Consider the following 20,607-nt stretch of genomic DNA (forward strand, 5'->3'; position numbering starts at 1 on the left):
ACTAAATTTTAATTTTATCGTGATATTGAATTTGACACATTGAGTCTTTGAGAGGGTTTAGGCGACTTGAAAGAGGGATAGATCAAAAATACCTGGCAACCTTCTGTTGAAGACTCGTCACATGAAACAACATGGCAGAGAGTACGACAAAATCAAAACTGGAGTTGGTGACCAAGAACATCAGGCCATTTCCTGATTTTCCAAGTGAAGGAATACTTTTCAGGTAGTCGAGTCTACGCTTCTTGGACTACATTATTTCACAAATGGCTAGCTAGTAGTAGCGTCGTGAACTTTCCTTCCTCGGGACGCTAAGCATGGAAAGTTGTTGTGCCCCCCACCGCCAGAGGAGTTAAAGTTCAGTGAATACACAGAATATGTCATTTTTCCTGTATTTATACAACATCATTTGGCGTACTACCATATCCTGTATACTATACTATAGCTACAAAATTCATCCAAAGATAAGATCGTTGGGAAGGGTTTGAAATGTTTCACTCCTGTTGGTCCTTTTAGCTACACTCATTTTGTGCTACCTTGCGCTGGTATTAACAGTGATGTGCAGTCCATGTACAGAGACGGGCTAACTAGCTATGACGTATTTTCACGTGTTCTTTTTTACAGAGACATTAGTCCTATCCTGAAGAACCCAAGTGCTCTGACTGCAGTGATCGATCTCTTTGAGGACCATGTGAGAATGACATACCCGCAGGTGGAGCTAATGGTGGGTGAGTGATCAGTCAAAAATGTAGTCACAGCTAGTGATAAGATTACTACCCATGATACTGTCCGTTAGCGTAGCGAGGTGAAGTTAGTTTCATATTTGACATTCAACATTCGTCTCACATTCGGGAAACGCTAGTTTGCAGCGTCGGGTTAGGCACCGGGTTGCCTAACCCGATGGTATTTTTTTTTAATGATTGAAAATCGCTTATCTCTGAAAATAGCATGAAATACTTGGTGAGCAACAGAGGGAAGAAAGTATAGTTAGAGAATGCAAAGGGATAAATAACAGTTACAATAACAGTAAGGGTGAGGTCCCCACCAGTCAAGTGTGAATTAGTGCAGCAGTTACGCAAACAAAATAGTTTTTGATGTAGCCCTAAACGCCTAGACAGCACCAGCCCCCCTAGATTGGAAAATTAAGTATGTTCCAGAGAATAGAAACTGTATACAAGAATGTTCAGTAGAGCACAACCTGATGCATGGCTCCCAGCTTATGTCTCCATTGGAACTGCATGACTATCAGTTTAGGCTAGAAATGTGCAACTATAAAGCAACCAGCTGATTGGAGAGTCTCTAAATACTTTCAAAACAATAATGACCAGGCCAAACAGTGATAATAACAACATATCTCCCTCTGGCATGAAGGTCAAGGTACAGTATTACAAGTGAATAGACAAAACAAAGAAAATAGGGAGTCAGATGGCTGAGCGGTGAGGGAGTCAGGCTAGTAATCTGAAGGTTGCCAGTTCGATTCCCGGCCATGTCAATTGACTTTGTGTCCTTGGGCAAGGCACTTCACCCTACTTGCTTTGGGGGGAATGTCCCTGTACTTACTGTAAGTCGCTCTGGATAAGAGCGTCTGCTAAATGACTAAATGTAAAATATTCAGTCAACAGATGTTCCACTCCAAAACTATATAATGTGGAGACAGCCACAGTACTTGGATTACTGATGTTCTTTGTTCTATACAGGGCTGTCATTGATACACAATTGATCACAAAAGGAATACAATTGTAAATGATTAATAGGATATAATACATTTAAAGATAATAATGCATTACCTTTTTTTTATTAAAAAAGCTCATAAGAAATCACAGATTTCTCAAACACCAGTCAGACAGCGAATAGGTGTGCAACATGCAAGTAGTCTGTCATTTCCCTTAGAAATGTCTCCCTTAGAAATTGAAAAAACAACGCTCTGTTCCCCCAGGCATTAGCCTGTAATAAGAAACCCCACATCATACACACATTTAAGAGCATGGTGGTTGTGTTCTACGCATTTACGTGTTATAGTTTAGTTAAGCGCTACTTGGGTGGCAGTGAAGGCGAAGGGCCTCGACGGACCAGACCCGGGCGGCAGAGGCTGGCTCTGGGGACGTGGAACATCACCTTGCTGGGGGTGAAGGAGCCGGAAGTGGTGTGGGAGATGGAGCGCTACAGTTGGATCTGGTGGGGCTTACCTCTACGCACAGTTGTGGCTCTGGATCCTTACTCCTGGATAGGGGATGGACTCTATTCTTCTCTGAGGTTGACCAGGGTGTGAGGCGAATAGTGTTTGGGATTTGACGTCTGAATGTACAACAACTGCTACCGTCATTAATACTCTTCTACTTGACATTATAGATTGCATGCTCTAAATGCATGAGGTGGTGTCATGCAGAGTGCTTGGACATGACTCACAGATAGTTCAACGACACAAGAAGAGCAACCGACTGGAAATACCATGTGCAAACGACGCAATGTTTTTCCTGCTAAAAAGAATGTCTTTGTTTTCATAAATGTGTTCTGTCCTCCTTATACTGTGCCGAGTATAATTTGACAGCAGTACCGCCGCTCCCACCACGCGCATCACGCGCTGTGCGTAGGGCACCAAGTGCTGAGGGGGCACCAAAACTAGCCTAATGAAAAATCATATTACATTTAGTCATTTAGCAGACGCTCTTATCCAGAGCGACTTACAGGGACATTCTCCCCGAGGCTAGTAGGGTGAAGTGCCTTGCCCAAGGACACAACGTCATTTTTTTGGCACGGCCGGGGAATCGAACTGGCAACCTTCAGATTACTAGCCCGCTTCCCTCACCGCTCAGCCACCTGACTCCCTCCATATTATTTCAGTATAGAAATATTAGGCACTTTTTAGGCATGTATATCACAAAACAGGCAGAATATTGGCCCACCAATAAAAAAAAATAGCTACACCGTGCGAGAGCGACATTGTTTTTTCCTCAAGACATGGCTTGCAAACGACCAAAGCATGGCTGTTAGCTCTGCCTCTTTCTTCCTCATAGCATTTAAAACTACAGACACAGAAACGGCATGTCCTGAGGAAAACTCATTGTGGTACTGCTCGTATTGGCTGTAATTCTGCATCAAGGCTGAATTTCGGGAAAGAGACTTCAGATACAGTATTAGGGGACCACTAAGGCCTATATAAAAGCATCCAAAAACAGCATGTCGTGGGATCTTTAAACATTATCTATGCATTTAACAAGTAACTGACGCCAGCTAGCTGTTACTTCTATTATGCTTTTATATAAGATTAGATTACATTTATCAAACAGTTGATAACTAAGTAATAAAGGGGAAGAGCTCCTTGGCTGCATGCTTTCAATGTTTAAATGTTATTAAATGTTTATTTAAACTAGAAAGGTACATTTCCTGAAGAAAATGTGTGTGTTTGCTGAAAGCAGTTGAAACGATTGTTTTGATGGCTTGAATAGTGAAGAAGGTTTTACAAAATTTTTAAAAGAGGTATGTGCTTTAAAAAGAAAATGGTGAGAAAGTGTTAAAAGTATATCTGTCATTGTTATGCATTGCGATATTTTCTTACTGTTGAAAATTGAGAAAAAACAGTGATTAAAAGAGTATCTTATTGACTTTCATACATTTTTAATCGTTAAAAGTAGTGGTGGGCATAGATTAATTTTTTTAATCTAGATTAATCTCACTGTAATTTTGGCGTTAATCTAGATTAAAATGGCTCATTTGAATTCCACCGAAGGCATTCAGAATGTGTGCTACCCAAATAATGACTAAAAGTAAGTCTTTGAGAACGGGTTTCTCAAGCCAGGTGGCGCATTAGACCAGGGGCTCATCTCCTGTTTCCAAAATGCATCACAAACTGCTTGAGAAAGCTGTTCTATATAATTGGTGATGAAAATAAATTATGTTCAATAAGATGTACTTGTGTTTATTAACTGTTTATTAGATTAGTTAGCTTGGCTGATAGCTGTGCTGACGGGCTTGCCTCGGTTGCACTCAAACAGTAGTTTGACGACTCTTCCCCTGCGCTACATCAGTGCTTGGCCCGTCATCTTCCGCATTAGCTAAGGGATGCTTTGCGTTTAGGTGGTATTTGAGACTGGAAGAACTCCTACAGTAAACTAATTCCGCATAGCACAAGGTGCAAACAACCTTAGTCTTGTCGAGGTTTCCATTGGGAAGCTTCTTAAAAATACATTTTCCCTGAAGCAAACCAGGCGGCTTCATTAGCTAAGGGATGCTTTGCGTTTAGGTGGTATTTGAGACTGGAAGAACTCCTACAGTAAACTAATTCCGCATAGCACAAGGTGCAAACAACCATAGTCTTGTCGAGGTTTCCATTGGGAAGCTTCTTAAAAATACATTTTCCCTGAAGCAAACCAGGCGGCTTCATAGCTGCATCCATGTTAGCACGTTACGTTTGATGTGATAATTTCATACACAAGGCATACACACAGGTTCAAAGACTCGTTCTCGCCCTCTACAGTGCAATTCGGCTAGGTATACATCCGCGCTAAAATATCAAGGTGAAAGTCATTATAGCTTGCGTAGTACAGACCCAGGTCCCAACCCAACTTTGAGAATAGATTAACGGCGATATTTTTTTTATCGCCCGATAAGAGTCTCACGTTAACGCAGCGCGTTAACGCCGATAACGGCCCACCACTAGTTAAAAGTATTAAAGAATGAAAGATTGAGAAACAGAAAAAAGTTTGGGTTAGAAAAGTTAGAAAAATGAGCAAATATAGTGATGAATAGTATATTGCATAACAGTTATCAATATCATAGCAGACAAAAGTATGTCAGCAGTATGAACGTGAAAAAAAGTGTTGCTTTGAAACCAAAATGGTGAGACGGTGTTAAAAGTATATCTGTCATTGTTATGCATTGCAATATTTTCTCACGGTTGAAAAAGGAGAAAAAAGAGTGATGAAAAGGGTATCTTATTTAATTTCATGAATGTTAAAGCGTTATGTTAGAGCCATTTTATTTCATTCTAAACCTTTTACATTTTTAAACCTTAGTATTAGTTAGACTTGTACACTTCTTATTTAAGATTCTTATATGTTTAATGTGTGCACCTTCCTGCCACAGTAAATTCCTTGTCTGTGTGATGTTTCTTGGCGAATAAAACCCATTCTGAAAAGTATTAATAATTGAAAGATGTAGAAACAGAAAAAAGTTTGAACAGTGAAGAGCTTTGGCCAATCGGATTGGTTCCTTGTTTCTTGTAACGTAGCAACTGTTGGTCATTGTCAACATTTCTAACCTAGAATCTAGGTTTTAGGTTCAATATGAAGGAGAAACTAATCGTGTGTGCCTGCACAACCAGTCCTGTTCAGACACTTAATTTAAAGATGACATCAAAATAATAATCCATAGTGCAGGGTTGCCGATGTTGTCGTTGTCCCTGGTGAGTTTTTTTAAATTCAATCTCGTCACATTATGTGACTTTGTTGTGCAACTGGAAAAGTTAGCTACTCTAACCCAGAATGCTGCTGCAAAAAAAGCAGAACTATTGTGGGTGGTAAATAAGATCATGCTACATCTAGCCAGTGGATCATTTCTTGCAAGTGTGTCAAAGTGGTATTTTTACAGACTGTATTAACACCGTAGGCATGAATAATGCATGCATCGTCATTGTCGTCCATCTTTAGTTGAAGAAGCTAGAGAGAGGATGCAATGGGAGATTTCCTACAGTAAGCTAGATTCAAATTCAAATTGAAAACGGAGACGATCTTTTGATTAAAGACAAGTTCCTTAACCTCTGTTGTCAATATCGCCGATAAAAAGTAAATACTGTTACGAAGCATTTGTTTGTAGGTAACGAACGATAGACGTAGCTAGTTTCGCCGTTCTATGGCAGCTACAGTACTGTATGATGACAGTCGTAGCTAGCGTTGTAAGCACTCGTCACTAGAATGGCCATAACTTTAGAACAAAAGATAATATTTCAAATATGTCTGCTGTTCTACATTGCCCACACAATTATGTATATATATCAACTCTAACATGGCCTGTATCTTGTATTGAAAGTGCTCGAAAATTAGCTTGTCTAATGTATGGTGGACTGAGAAAACATATTTGTCAAAGCGGAGCGAGCGGATGTCGTGGGAGAATTCCTACTGTTAGATTTACTGCTTCAAATTGAAAACGGAGAATATATTTAGAGTAAAGACAAGTTTCTTAACGTCTGTGTTCAATATCGTAAACTAAAAGTAAAAACGTTTCAGTTACGAAGCTTTTGTTCGTAGTAACGCCAGCTGCAGTAAACCTTTCGTGACCCCGGTTTGGCTGTTCGTGACAGTCGGATATGACAGTGTTGAGAATCAAGTTTTGCAGATTTCTGTGAAACTTTCTTAAAGAAAAATAATCTAGCTAGATTATGTACACTTTAAGCCTAATGTACATACCTTGTTTGGCCAATTTGGTCGATTGTTGAAAAAAGTAGAACCGCTTTTAGTTATGGAGAGCCATCGCGCTAGCTTGGAATTGCGTTATCCCACATCACTTCAGTGGTCATAACTTTTAAACAAAATAGTCTATCTTAAATCTGTCTGCTGTTCTGAATTCACGACAAAAGTACGCACATTTCAAACGCTCTAACTTATCCTCTATCTTGTAGTGAAAGTGGTTAAAAAGTTCAGGTATATTATTTGAAAAAGTCTGCATATTCAGGCAGGAAAGTGTTAAACAGTGTCAAAAATTGACGCGGTGAGAAACAGTTCTGTCAGTGCATGACGTCACAATTGAATTTGACTTGAACATTCTGAACCATTGAAACCCATTCATTTTTTTAGCACTTTAAACTTTAATACCTTAAAAACTTTAAAAGTTATCAATGAGAAAAGTAATAGCACACTAGAGCAGTTCAGACTTTATCGAATGAAGTTTGAACGGTGTTTCTAGCTTAAATGGTGTGAAAGGAGTAGGCGACGGAAAAAAGTGGGAGGAAAATAAAAAAAAACTAGAGGGTACAATTTCTAGGGAAATTGTAGGGTGTGCTTGCTTGCGTCGGTTGCACAGGGGTCCGTTTTTGAATGACATTTTTACAACTGATATTTCTGTATATTTTATATAAAAATGCATAGGGCCTACTTATTATTTATAGATATTACATAGATTTTGCTGCTCAGTTACAACTCAAAACACGAGTAAAGTGTAGAGTGAAATATGATGTCTTGTCATTTCCCCTGCAAGAGGCAGCCTCATAGCTGAATCAAAACGAATAAATTTGGCAGACCGGTCTAAAAATTGACCTAATCTCTATGACTTAAAACGTCCTTTTAAGTTTTCCCTTCTCGTGATATTTTCAGGCATTTAGCCTACCGCATTCATTCATAATAAAGAACCCCCTTTTAAGATTATTCTACGACGTTACCGGCAGTAGAAGATGGAATCGCGATTCAAACAGTACCATCTTCTAACTGAAAATATGCCCCCAAAAACGTAAATAAGCTTGACATTTATTTAGTGGAAAATCGCTCATTCATAAAAAGCTCACTGGTAGCGATCATTGTCAGTAACAACGCAAAATGCGATATAGCCCTGTGTGGAGAAGATGCCCCGGTAAATTCTACTACAGTAAACTAGACTACTGCTGTGTTCGTCTTGGTAGCGATTGCGCTGGTTGAATTCGATTGAACGTTCCGTTGTACGGTTTAGGCTGAAATTAATTATTTTCATGAACAGATTGACAAAGTTTAGGCTGTGGCAATGAAGTTCAGGTTAGTAGTCAGATAGTTTCACCTATTGAAAGACTTTTGATTTAAGTAAGGGGAGTGCCGAACATGTTCTGTCGCCGTTTGACTTCCTAAACAGCTGTGTACTGTAGATGTTTTTGTAGTGTCTCGCGTAAGCTACAGCGTTGCAGTGAGCAACACTGGTTTGAAACCACAGGTAATGATAATTTCACCAACAAATCGTTTACTTGTAATGTAATGTCATAATAAATCCTACAACGAAAATGTATTTGTGAGGAATGTTTATTTTAACGATTGAAAACAGATGCATCATAGACCACTGTAGTATGTGTTGCCCGGGCAACAGAGGCTAATGTCATGCTAATGCTTCAGTGAAATAGTAGACTACCGTTTCCGAAAGTAGATGTGGGCCTACTTCCTTAATAATATCAGCTAATATTGTACATTACATTTCACAATTGTGTTTCACATCACAAAGTAAAATGAGTAAATAGTTATCACCCTGGTCTCTTTGCTTGTGGCGTTTCTGCAGCTGCCTTGCAGTAAAGCTATAGTTAGCCTAGCTATCCCCCAAGTTAACAGATGCGAAACGAATGTTCTGCTACAGGTAGTCACGCGTGTTTTCGTGACGTTAGTGACGTAGTGACGTTAGTAACGTCAGTGACTGTGGTTAGCAAATTAGCCACCGTTAGCTTCACTTTTCGCCACCAAAACTTAACTTCAGCCTAAACCATGCAACGGAACGTAAATAAAAATACAAGCAACTCAATCGCTACCAAGACGAAACTTTTGACACCTAGGTTGTCTATGTAGGCCAAATATTGACAAAGATTTAAGGGGGCAAAAATAAATAATAATAATAAATATATATGTGAGAGAACAAAGGTTGTGCTCTCGCCGAAGACTTGAGCACACCCAACTAGAAAAGGCTGTTCCTGCGAAACAGCAGTGAGAATGCTGAAAACCTGAATGGGGATAGCTGACCATGCTAAAAAAGCTGAAAATAGTATAGTACCGAAAGGTATTTTTGAAGGGGGCTGGAGCAGCATTCCAACAATGATTTGAAAGGATTTACCATTACTTTTAAAGGGAGAATAATTTGCACAAAAACCTTAATATTTTAAAAAGTATAAAAGTGAGAAATGAGAAAATACCCGCAAGCTGAAATTAATTTCAAAAATGTGTGAGTCACACAAAAGAGGCAGTGTGGAAGCTGAACTGCATCATCTTAATAAAGCTAAGAGCTAAAATAGCCTAAAATGCGGGAGAAGCTGAAAGCTGAACTGTTAAACAGAAGAACAAGTAGGCTAGCTAGTCGTAACAAGAATATTATCGTTTTAACAGATTAAATTATAGTTGGGATAGTATTAGCAGTAGCAGATGTAGCCTACCATTGAGTGCGTTTACTCGGCTTTCTTAGTAGGATTCAATGTGTTGATGGAATGAAACATACAGCAGTAGAGCCGATACAGGAAGACACGGCGACACTTTGTTGCAGAAGGATGATGGTGCAAGTTTTGTCCGTGGAGCATACAACGATTAATAAAAAAGAATCATGTAGACGCGTTTATTGAGTAATCGCATAACTAATTACACATGTAAACGGAGTAATCGTATTATTGTCATAAACCGACAATTGCTAGTAATCAGGTTTCTCATGGTCAAGTAAACGTACCAATCACCTGTGTGAGAGACTGAGTGGTGCGTGTCTGTCGTTACGGTGATGGTGCAGCTATGATTGCTAACGCGCTGAGGGCAGAGAATAAGAGAAATGTAGCTAGAATCCACACCTCAAACAAGATAACCTAGACGCAAAACTATACGTCCAATCCAAAATATAAGGATATTTTCCGAGACCCAAGACTCTGCCGAAACCAGAGATGTCCTTTATATGTCTGTGCGGTCAGAAATACGACTCTACCGGCAGTTTCAAAATCTTGTTTCTTTCGCTTTCTCTGACGAATTTTACCCACCTCTCCATTGAAGTTAGTGAGAGAATTTGAAAGGCTGCTCTCGCTTCAAGGCTCATAGCTGAAAATCTGTCAATGTGAGCTCTTTAGTAGTTACATTGGCTGAAAGAGGACAATTTTCCCTACATTTTAAGGTATAACTTGTTTCTGTAAGTTAAACTATATGAACGTTAGAGGAATTTGTTTGACAATTTAGTTGAATATCAGAAAAAGAGCAGCCAGCAGAGTGTGCCACTCTGCTGGCTGCTCATTCATAAAAATCAAGGAGCAAACATTTTAATGTATTTCAAACTGTCATAATTCAAAATTGGCTGAATATTTGAAAAAAGCTGAATCATTTGTGAATAGCTGAATGTCTTGTGAACATTTTAAAGGTTGAATGGTGTCTCTAGCTGAAAGTATGCTGAAGTAGTTACGTTTGAAAGAGGAGGAAGCTTTTTAATGATTTGAAAGGATTTACCATTACTTTTAATGGGAGAATAATTTGCACAAAAACCATAATGTCTTAAAAAGTATAAAAGTGAGAAATACCAAAAGTCATAGCCAACATCTCCTGAAGGAGCTGAACGTTTTGATACAAAAATTGTAGGAATCGGTGAAAGTATGCAGAACTAGTTAAAGGCCAAAAAACGGCGGAAGAACTAAGTTGAAAAACAATAGTGAGAATGCTGAACTCACAATAATAAGTATGCAGAATAACAATAGTGTTTTTGCTTGCAGCAAACACACTAAATAAGTATGCAGAATAACAATAGTGTTTTTGCTTGCAGCAAACACACTAATAATAAGTATGCAGAACTAGAAAGTCATTTCCTGCTGAAAATGCGTTGGAATGCTGAAAGATTAAATTATTTTTCTTAAATTGCAGAAAATACAGAAATGAGAAAATACCCGCAAGCTGAAATGAATGTCAAAAATGTGTGAGTCACACAAAAGAGGCAGTGTGGAAACTGAACTGCATCATCTAACAACGCTAAGAGCTGAAATACAATGCGGGAGAAGCTGAAAGCTGAACTGTTAAACAGAAGAAGAAGTAGGCCTAGGCTAGCTAGTCATAAAAAGAATATTATAGTCTTAACAGCTGAAATTATAGTTGGGATAGTAATAGCAGTAGCAGATGTGTGCATTGACTGCGTTTACTCGGCTTTCTTAGTAGGATTCAATGTGTTGATTGAATGAAACATACAGCAGTAGGGCCGATACAGGAAGACACGGCGACACTTTGTTGCTGAAGGATGATGGTGCAAGTTTTGTCCGTGGAGCATACAACGATTAATAAAAAGAATCATGTAGACGCGCTTATTGAGTAATCGCATAACTAACTAGAAAAGGCTGTTCCTGCGAAACAGCAGTGAGAATGCCGAAAACCTGAATGGGGATAGCTACTACTAATCCTCTTCGTCCCTAATGGGACATAAGGCTTCGACGATCTGCCTCCATCTGGACCTGTCTTGTGCCGCATGCTGTGCCTCGCCCCAGGTTAGGTTCATCTCCTTCAGCTCCGCTGTCACCGTTCGCCGCCAGGTGTTCTTGGGCCGGCCTTGCTTCCTTTTCCCAGGTGGAGTCCATCGTAGGGCGATCTTGGGTATGCGGTCCTGGTCCATCCTGAGAACGTGTCCGAGCCATTTGAGTCGGCGGCATTTGATCTCTAGCACTACACTGTTGCACTTAGTCTTCTTGTATAGATGTGCATTGGTTATTTTCTCAGGCCAGAAGATTCGACAGAGTTTCCTGAGGCATCCATTATGGAAGGCTTTGACTTTTTTCATGTCGTAGGATGCTACTCGCCAGCACTCCGAGCCGTACAACAACACAGATTTTACGTTACTGTTGTAGAGTCGGACCTTTGTTCTTAAGCTGTATTGCTTAGACTTCCAGATGGAGTGTAGCCTAGCAAAAGCACCCTGTGCCTTTCAGAGTCTTGCTCTAATATCTTTTTGTGCAGAGTTGTCTTTGCTGACGAGGCTTCCCAAATATGTAAATACCTCAGCATAGTCAAGAGTGTGCCCGTTCACTGTGATTGGTGCATCTGGGGTGGCATTGATGCACATCACTTGGGTTTTGGGTGCATTTATGTTCAGCCCTACCTGTTGGGCAAATTTGTTCAGTCTGTCAGTTTTCTCCTGCAGGTGAATGTGCTTTGGTGCAAGGACAGCAAGATCATCGGCAAAATCTAGGTCTTCAAGTTGGGAGAACAAAGTCCACTGGATACCCCTGGGTCTGTCAATTGTATTCCGCATGACCCAGTCTATGGCAATCAGGAAGAGAATGAGGGAAATGGTACACCCTTGCCGCACACCAGACTCCACAGTGAACCATGTGGATGGCTCACCACTAACAATGTCGCTGCATTCAAAGTGGCGGTAGAACAGCCCTATGAGAGTGACCAGTTTTGGGGGGACTCCATAGGCCCTAACAATCTTAGGTGTCATAGGGTGTCACGATGTAGGCTGTCAAAGGCTTTGCGAAAGTCGATGAAGTTGATGTGCAGGGGGGTGTTCCATTCTACGCACTGCTCAATAATGTTCCTCAGAGCAAAGATCTGGTCTATGCAGCCCCTTCCTCTCCTGAACCCTGCCTGTTCTTGCCGTAGCGTCCGGTCAATAGCGGCGTCAATTCTGTCCAGTAGAATCCTGCAGAAGGCCTTAGATGGTACTGACAGCAGGGTGATGCCCCTCCAGTTGTCATAGTTTTGGAGGTTTCCTTTCTTGGGGAGTTTGACAATCAGGCCCTTGTCCCAGTCTTGGGGTATTACTTCCCTCTCCCAGATGTCTTTAACCCTTGTGTTATCTTCGGGTCGTTCTGACCCATCAGTCATTGTGACCCACCGTCGTATTGCGACAACTGTACCGCATACAAAAACAAAGTGAAGCATTTTCTTTTAACCGTTGGGCTGTCTCAGACCCCCCACATTGCCAAGGTTAAAAGAAAATTATTTTTATTTGTTTTTGTATTGGGTAAAATTGGGTAAACACAACGATGGTTCGTTATGAACCTTTGGGTCATGTGACCCGAAGGCAGCACGAGGGTTAAAGAGATCAGTAAGCACCTTGACCGAGGTGTTAAGGTCAGCTTTCAGCATCTCTGCATGGACAGAGTCTATGCCGGCGGCTTTCCCATTATTCAAGGCTTTGATGGCGAGTTTGACCTCTTCCTTACTTGGGGGGCTGGTATTGATGTCAAGGACAGTTTCTGCTGGTGGAGGGTTGGCAGGGTCGTCTGGCTCTGGGCAGTTGAGTACCTCACGGAAATGCTCAACCCATCTCGCGATCTGGCCACTCTCAGTGGTGAGGATGTTGCCTTGCTTGTCTTTGACGGGCCGGCTGGCTGGTGTACTTGCCTGTGAGTTGCTTTGTGATCTTATAAATTGTACTCAACTCGCCCTGCGCAGCTGCACGTTCAGCTTTCTCTGCCAAGTCCTCAACAAAGGCCCTCTTGTCACTCCTCGCACTCTTCTTTACCTCTCTATCCTTTTCCTTGTAGGCTTTAACCGCTTCAGTGCTCTGGCCAACCCTGCGGACAAAGACTTGGATACCCAAGACAAGTGGGAGAACATCAAAAAGTCCTACGTAGGGGCAGCCACCAAAGTCTTGGGCTATAGAAAGAGGGGTAATAAAGAATGGTTAACACCTGGCACCTGGGAAAAATAGAAGAAAGGAAAAAGCTGAAAGCCAAGATGCTTAGCACCAAATCGCCCAGGCTCCATGAGCAGGTCCAGAAAGCCTACAAGGAAAAAAAATGGGGATAGCTGACCATGCTAAAAAAGCTGAAAATAGTGAACATTTAGTAGGAAGTTATAAGCTGAAGCTTCAAAGCGCCCGAAAGGTATTTTTGAAAGGGGCAGGAGCTGGACAAAGGCACAAAACTACAGAAAAGAGAAGAACAATGCAAAAAGAGAAATAATTCAGAAGAATTTGAAAATTTAGTAGAAAGTCATTTGCTCAGGTTTCAAATTGGTCTGAACTATTGTGGGTAGTAAATAAGATCATGCTACATCTAACCAGCGGATCATCTTGCAAGTGTGTCAAAGTGGTATTTTTACAGACTGTATTAACACCGTAGGCGTGAATAATGCATGCATAGTGATTGTCGTCCATCTGTAGCCGAAGCTAAGCTAGAGAGAGGATGCAATGGGAGACTTTCTACAGTAAGCCATATCTACTGCTTCAAATTGAAAACGGAGACCATCTTTTGATTAAAGACAAGTTCCTTAACCTCTGTTGTCAATATCGCCAATAAAAAGTAAATACTCTTCAGTTACGAAGCATTTGTTTGTAGCTAGGTAACGAATATTATGTCTGGAAAAACGTAGCTAGCTATGTGACCTGGTTTCGCCGTATGATGACAGTCATAGTGTCACTAGAATGGCCATAACAAAAGATCATATTTCAAATCTGTCTGCTGTTCTACATTGCCCACACAATTCAACTCTAACATGGCCTGTATCTTGTATCGAAAGTGCTCGAAAATTAGCTCGTCTAATGTATGGTGGACTGAGAACATATTTGTTAGTCAAAGCAGAGCGAGCGGATGTTGTGGGAGAATTCCTACTGTGTAAGATTTACTGCTTCAAATTGAAAACGGAGAAGATATTTAGAGTAAAGACAATTTACTTAACATCTGTGTTCAATATCGTCAATTAAAAGTAAAAACTTTCCAGTTACGAAGCGTTTGTTCGTAGGATTAACGCCAGCTGCAGCAAACACATGCCCCAGCCCCGGTTTTTGGCTGTTCGTGACGGTCAGCTATGACAGTCTTGAGCCTCGATTTTTGCAGATTTCTGTGAAACTTGCTAAAATAAAAACGATCTAGCTAGATTATGTACACTTTAAGCTCAATGTACATACCTTGTTTGGCCAATTTGGTCGATTGTGGAAAAAAAGTCGAACCGTTTTTAGTTATGGGGAGCCATCGCGCTAGCTCGATTAAACGAGAGAATAACAGAAATGTAGCTAGAACACCTCACACAAGTTAACCGAGACGCAAAACTGTACGACTCTGCCTAAACCAGAGATATTCTTTATAGTCTGTGCAGTCAGAAATACGACTCTACCTGCAGTTTCGAAAACGTGTTCCTTTTGCTTTCCTGGTGCGTGTTTGTTTGGTTGTCACGGTGATGGCGCAGCTGTGACGGCTAACGAGCTAGGCAGAGAGAAAAACGAACATTTACCTAGCATCCACACCTCAAACAAGTTGACCTAGACGCAAAACTATACGTCCAATCCAAAAAATAAGGATATTTTCCGAGACCCAAGACTCTGCCGAAACCAGAGATGTCCTTTATATTTCTGTGCGGTCAGAAATACGACTCTACCGGCAGTTTCAAAATCTTGTTCTTTTTGCTTTCTCTGACGATTTTGTCACCAGATTTGCATTGGTCTCTATGGGGCGAGAGTTGGACTTTGTCTCGCTTTCGTGGGGCTCTGAACAAATGTGTACGTCTGTTGGATTCAACAGACAACTGTCTACGACCAGCACAAAATTAGCTATTGATCCAAAAATGAAGCATGAAGAGCGAAAATTGTGGCAATGCTGGCAAACTAGAAATATTTTTTCAACGACATCCGAAGCTGCCCTCCACTCTAAGCGTTTCAGTCTGCACTCTAGGGTTTCACGTAAACACCCATGTAAATCTCAGAAACGGCTTGAAAAAGTCATGAAACATAATCAGTGATATTGAAAAAAGTTGAATAGATATCAAAAAGATGAATTATTTAAAATAGTTTAGGGTTTTGTCAACATTTTAAAGTTTAAATGGTGGCTCTAGCTGAAAGATTGAGGAAGAAGAAGGATTCGGAAGTTGAAGAAGTTTAAAGAAGTTTGAGAGGATTTTGAAAGAAAACTCCATTGGAAACCCATGTTAAACATATTATGAATATTGATTTATATTAATTCAAGCATAAGAGGTACAAAGCAGAAAAGTCATAGCACCCATGGCCTGAAACTGCTGAATTTTTTGATAGCTGAACGGTTTTAATAGCTGAAGATTTGAAGACGCTGAAAGGTGTCTTGGAAGAAATAGAAGAAGTTGAATAAAGATTCAAAGAACAATACTTATAACAATAGTGTTTTTGCTTATAAAGATTACATAGATTTAAAAGCATCTTTTTTTTGCTGCTCATTTACAACTCAAAATACGAGTGAAGTGTAGAATGAAATATGATGTCTTCTTATTTCCCCTGCAAGAGGCAGCCTCATAGCTGAATCAAAACGAATAAATTTGGCAGACCGGTGTAAAAATTGACCTAATCTCTATGACTTAAACGTCCTTTTAAGTTTTCCCTTCTCGTGATATTTTCAGGCATTTAGCCTACTCATATTGCATTCATTCATTAATAAAGAACCCCCTTTGAAGATTATTCTACGACGTTACCGGCAGTAGAAGATGGAATCGCGATTCAAACAGTACCATCTGCTAACTGAAAATATGCCCCCAAAAACGTAAATAAGATTGACGTTTATGTAGTGGAAAATCGCTCATTCATAAAAAGCTCACTGGTAGCGATCATTGTCAGTAACAACGCAAAATGCGATATAGCCCTGTGTGGAGAAGCTGCCCCGTAAATTCTACTACTACAGTACAGTACTAGACTACTGCTGTGTTCGTCTTGGTAGCGATTGCGTTGGTTGAATTCGATTCAACGTTCCGTTGTACGGTTTAGGCTGAAATTAATTATTTTCATGAACAGATTGACAAAGTTTAGGCTGTGGCAATGAAGTTCAGGTTAGTAGTCAGATAGTTTCACCTATTGAAAGACTTTTGATATAAGTAAGGGGAGTGCCAAACATGTTCTGTCGCCGTTTGACTTCCTAAAAAGTTTTTGTAGTGTGCCTCGCCTATGCTACAGCGTTGCAGTGAGCAACACTGGTTTGAAACCACAGGTAATGATAATTTCACCAACAAATCGTTTACTTGTAATGTAATGTCATAATAAATCCTACAACGAAAATGTATTTGTGAGGAATGTTTATTTTAACGATTGAAAACAGATGCATCATAGACCACTGTAGTATGTGTTGCCCGGGCAACAGAGGCTAATGTCATGATGCTAATGCTTCAGTGAAATAGTAGACTACCGTTTCCGAAAGTAGATGTGTGCCTACTTCCTTAATAATATCAGCTAATATTGTACATTACATTTCACAATTGTGTTTCACATCACAAAGTAAAATGAGTAAATAGAATGTTCTTCTACACGTAGTCACGCGTGTTTTCGTGACGTTAGTGACGTAGTGACGTTAGTAACGTCAGTGACTGTGGCTAGCAAATTAGCCTCCGTTAGCTTCACTTTTCGCCACAAAAACTTAACTTGAGCCTAAACCATGCAACGGAACGTAAATAAAAATACAAGCAACTCAATCGCTACCAAGACGAAACTTTTGACACCTAGGTTGTCTATGTAGGCCAAATATTGACAAAGATTTAGGGGGGCAAAAATAAATAATAAATATATATGTGAAAGAACAAAGGTTGTGCCCTTGCCGAAGGCAAAGCACACCCAATAAGTATGCAGAATAACAATAGTGTTTTTGCTTGCAGCAAACACACTAAAAATTCGGTATAAGATTCTTTGTTTGAATATTGTGTCTCTTTATTTACTGGGGGGTGCAATTATGTCACCACGCCACTTACATTAAAGAATGTCAATAACAAATTAACGAAATTAAAACGCAACGAAATGACTACCACAGTAATAAACACTTGAGTTATTATGTTTAGTGTGGTTTAATGCTATTTTCAGGTTTTGCAATTTCTTTCTTTTTGGACACATTTTATTGATAAAGTAAAGGATGTGGAAGTAAGCCAGGCATTATTAGAATAATCTGGTGTCAATTTGAGATTCAACACAATTTTGAAAAAAATAAGATTAGTGAGGATTTCATGCTATTTCCAGAGATTAGCGATTTTCTATCTTTTTCTTTTTTTTACATTAATTGAAAAAGTAAAGGGTATGGAAGTAGACTAGACTACACATTGTTAGAATAATCTGGTGTCTGTTTGAGGTTTTGTAGTCATAGAAATATTATAAGACTCATAATTTTTCAAAATTGTACAGGTAGTTTAAACCCGGTCCATAACCCGACACTGCAAACTAGCGTTTATTTTATTTTAATTCAGATCAAATACAAACAATCCAGGCACTTTAACATTTTCATATCAATGAATACATCCCCTGCCTCAGTTTGAACAAGAACAAAATCACCAATAGACGAATATAGACAATACCCAAAAACGAAATAATGATAATAATGACTTTCAAACTACATAACAACAAAACTAAATATTACATATTAATTTAACTTAAGATATTATCCTTGATAGATAGCTTTAAGAGCTTTCTTGTCTTTTATCAGATTTAAGGATTTACTCAAATATTTTAACTCATTCTTCCAATGATTCAAGCTAGGTTTAGTTTTAAAGTATCTACATTTGTGTAAAAAGAACTTTCCCAATAAGACCACAATATTGAGAACAAAATCCAAGTTCTTGTCCTCCACAAAAACACCAAACTTGATCATCTTTACTGTCAAGGATGGCAACATAATATCATTGGATTGTAGCCAGCTCCACATATTATTCCAGATGAATGTGAGACGAATGTTGAATGTCGAATATGAAACTAACTTCACCTCGCTACGTAGCCTACGCCTTTTTATCATTTATGCAGTACGTATTGCTGTAGTTGCTTCATTTAACCCTTGTGCTGCCTTCGGGTCACATGACCCAAAGGTTCATAACGAACCATCGTTGTGTTTACCCAATTTTACCCAATACAAAAACAAATAAAAATAATTTTCTTTTAACCTTCGCAATGTGTGGGGCTGAGACAGCCCAACGGTTAAAAGAAAATGATTAATTTTGTTTTTGTATGCGGTAAAGTTGTCGCAATACGACGGTGGGTCACAATGACTGATGGGTCAGAATGACCCAAAGAGAACACAAGGGTTAAGATTGATGTCGGTACCCTGTCATATTCCTGTGCTCATGCCACTTCCACTCTTTGTGGCGATTACATTTTCGATCATTTTCATGCTGTCTGACTTGTCTGTCATACATCTTTAGAGGGGACACAAGGTCACGTGGGAGGGATTCACTTCATGAATGAACCGCAGCCCTGCCCTACACTGGAACTATAAATGTAAATACAGGACATTCTCGTAGCACAAATAAGGTGTCACCTGTTTCACAAGACGGTTCAATGTTCCAGAATCGTAAACTTTCTCTGGGGTTGGTTTTGGATATGGCATGGTAAATTATTACAGATAATGGGCTAGTTATGTTAGACCTTGTTGTGATGTGTTTCCATGGTGTGCAGGTCTGGATGCACGAGGGTTCCTGTTTGGGCCCCTGTTGGCCCAGAGGTTAGGAGTAGGGTTTGCCCTCATAAGGAAGAAGGGCAAGCTGCCTGGACCAACTGTCTCTGTGTCCTACACCCTTGAATACGGCAAGGTAAGAAACCCAACTTTCAGTGGCAATGGTGATCTCCCATTCATGTAATCTAGTCTTCGTAAGGCACTTGGAGATACTGTGAGAAATACAGATGATGGTTAAGACTGCTTTGCCTGTCAGATCTTGAAGTGCAATGAAATGTGACAGCAGTCATTCTGGTGACTGTAGCTTAAATGTCTCCAACCCTGTTCCTGGAGAGCTACCTGCTTGTTGGTTTTTGCTCCAACCACACTTATTTGATCTGATTCAACACTTATTACCCGATCAACCAGCTAATTAATAGAATCAGGTGTGCTAGATTAGTGTTGGAGTGAAAACCTACAGCAGATAGCTCTCAGGAACACAGTTGGAGGCCCCTACTGTTGCTGTAGAGTAGCAGTCGATTGCATGTTGTGTTCCTCTAGGCAGAGGCTGAGATCCAGGAAGATGCTGTGTCTGCGGGGCAGAAGGTCCTCCTTATTGACGACCTGCTAGCAACTGGAGGTGAGGGTCTCACTGAAATATGTTGATAGAACAAAAACATTTGTGGCTTTACAACTGCATGTGTTGCAGATTAGCCCAATCTGCAACCTAAAAGGCCTCGATGAGCATCAATCTTGTTTTTTGTCTTCCTGTCTGTTCTTCTCATCTGCCAGGGACGCTGTACGCTGCTTGTGAGCTGATGAAAAAGCAGAAAGCTGATGTGCTTGGCTGCTTGGTGGTCATCGAGCTCAAAGACCTCAATGGGGTGGAAAAGCTGAAGCCTTTCCCTCTTTTCTCACTGGTGCAATACTGAGGGACCGTTTTCCCTGTATGGTGAAATGGGCCCAAACATGCCACCCATAAGAAACAAATGTTTCTCAAATACATTTCATATTATTCATAGTTCTTCCACATAGAGACAAAGACAATCTCATAACTTCCTACAAATGCCCCACAATATACTCACCTAAAAAAGGTTTATAAAAGTTGATTGCTTCAACATGGTACACCACTATTGAGATATCCATCGTCTTCTCTATTCAGGTGATGCACATTCATCTTGGGCATTCATTTAAGTCTTACTGTTTCCACATTGGTTTATTTCACAGGAAATGTCTGACAATTCATGCAATATACCTATGAAAGTTTAGCATTCCATTAATTTGTATGCAATAAGTATCGGTATGAACTTATGCTGGTGCCTTTTTGGATATTAGTGCATGTTTCAATAAAATGTTAGAATGTTTCTCAATAGAGGTTCATATTAAACTAAGCATCTCACTTCAGTGTACAAGTTTTACATATCAGTTTACTCATTTGAATGTCTTTAAACACTAACTGATTAGGGTTTCACCATTCATTTTAATTTCTTTAAATTAATAATGCTGAAACAGGACTTCAACATGGATGGCCACCTAACAGCAGCCCATAGCCACAAGTAAAAAACAAAACAAAAAAGTCAAACCACTAAAAAAACATGGCTGTATATCTTAATGCAGACCACCCATCATTTATACTGTTGCACTTTAAAAACCTA

General features: G+C 39.9%; 1 protein-coding gene across 1 annotated transcript; it reads left to right on the forward strand.

Moving 5' to 3' along the window:
• Nucleotides 1–82: 82 nt before the first annotated feature.
• On the forward strand, nucleotides 83–20,077 carry aprt (adenine phosphoribosyltransferase). Its single transcript, XM_062470768.1, has 5 exons — nucleotides 83–223; nucleotides 622–725; nucleotides 18,976–19,109; nucleotides 19,514–19,592; nucleotides 19,745–20,077. The coding sequence occupies exons 1-5, from the start codon at nucleotides 132–134 to the stop codon at nucleotides 19,882–19,884; spliced, it is 549 nt and encodes a 182-aa protein (XP_062326752.1). The 5' UTR covers nucleotides 83–131; the 3' UTR covers nucleotides 19,885–20,077.
• The last annotated feature ends 530 nt before the right edge of the window (nucleotides 20,078–20,607 follow it).

The sequence above is a fragment of the Osmerus eperlanus genome, chromosome 10 (genome assembly GCF_963692335.1).
Source record: "Osmerus eperlanus chromosome 10, fOsmEpe2.1, whole genome shotgun sequence".
Taxonomy (NCBI): Eukaryota; Metazoa; Chordata; class Actinopteri; order Osmeriformes; family Osmeridae; genus Osmerus; species Osmerus eperlanus.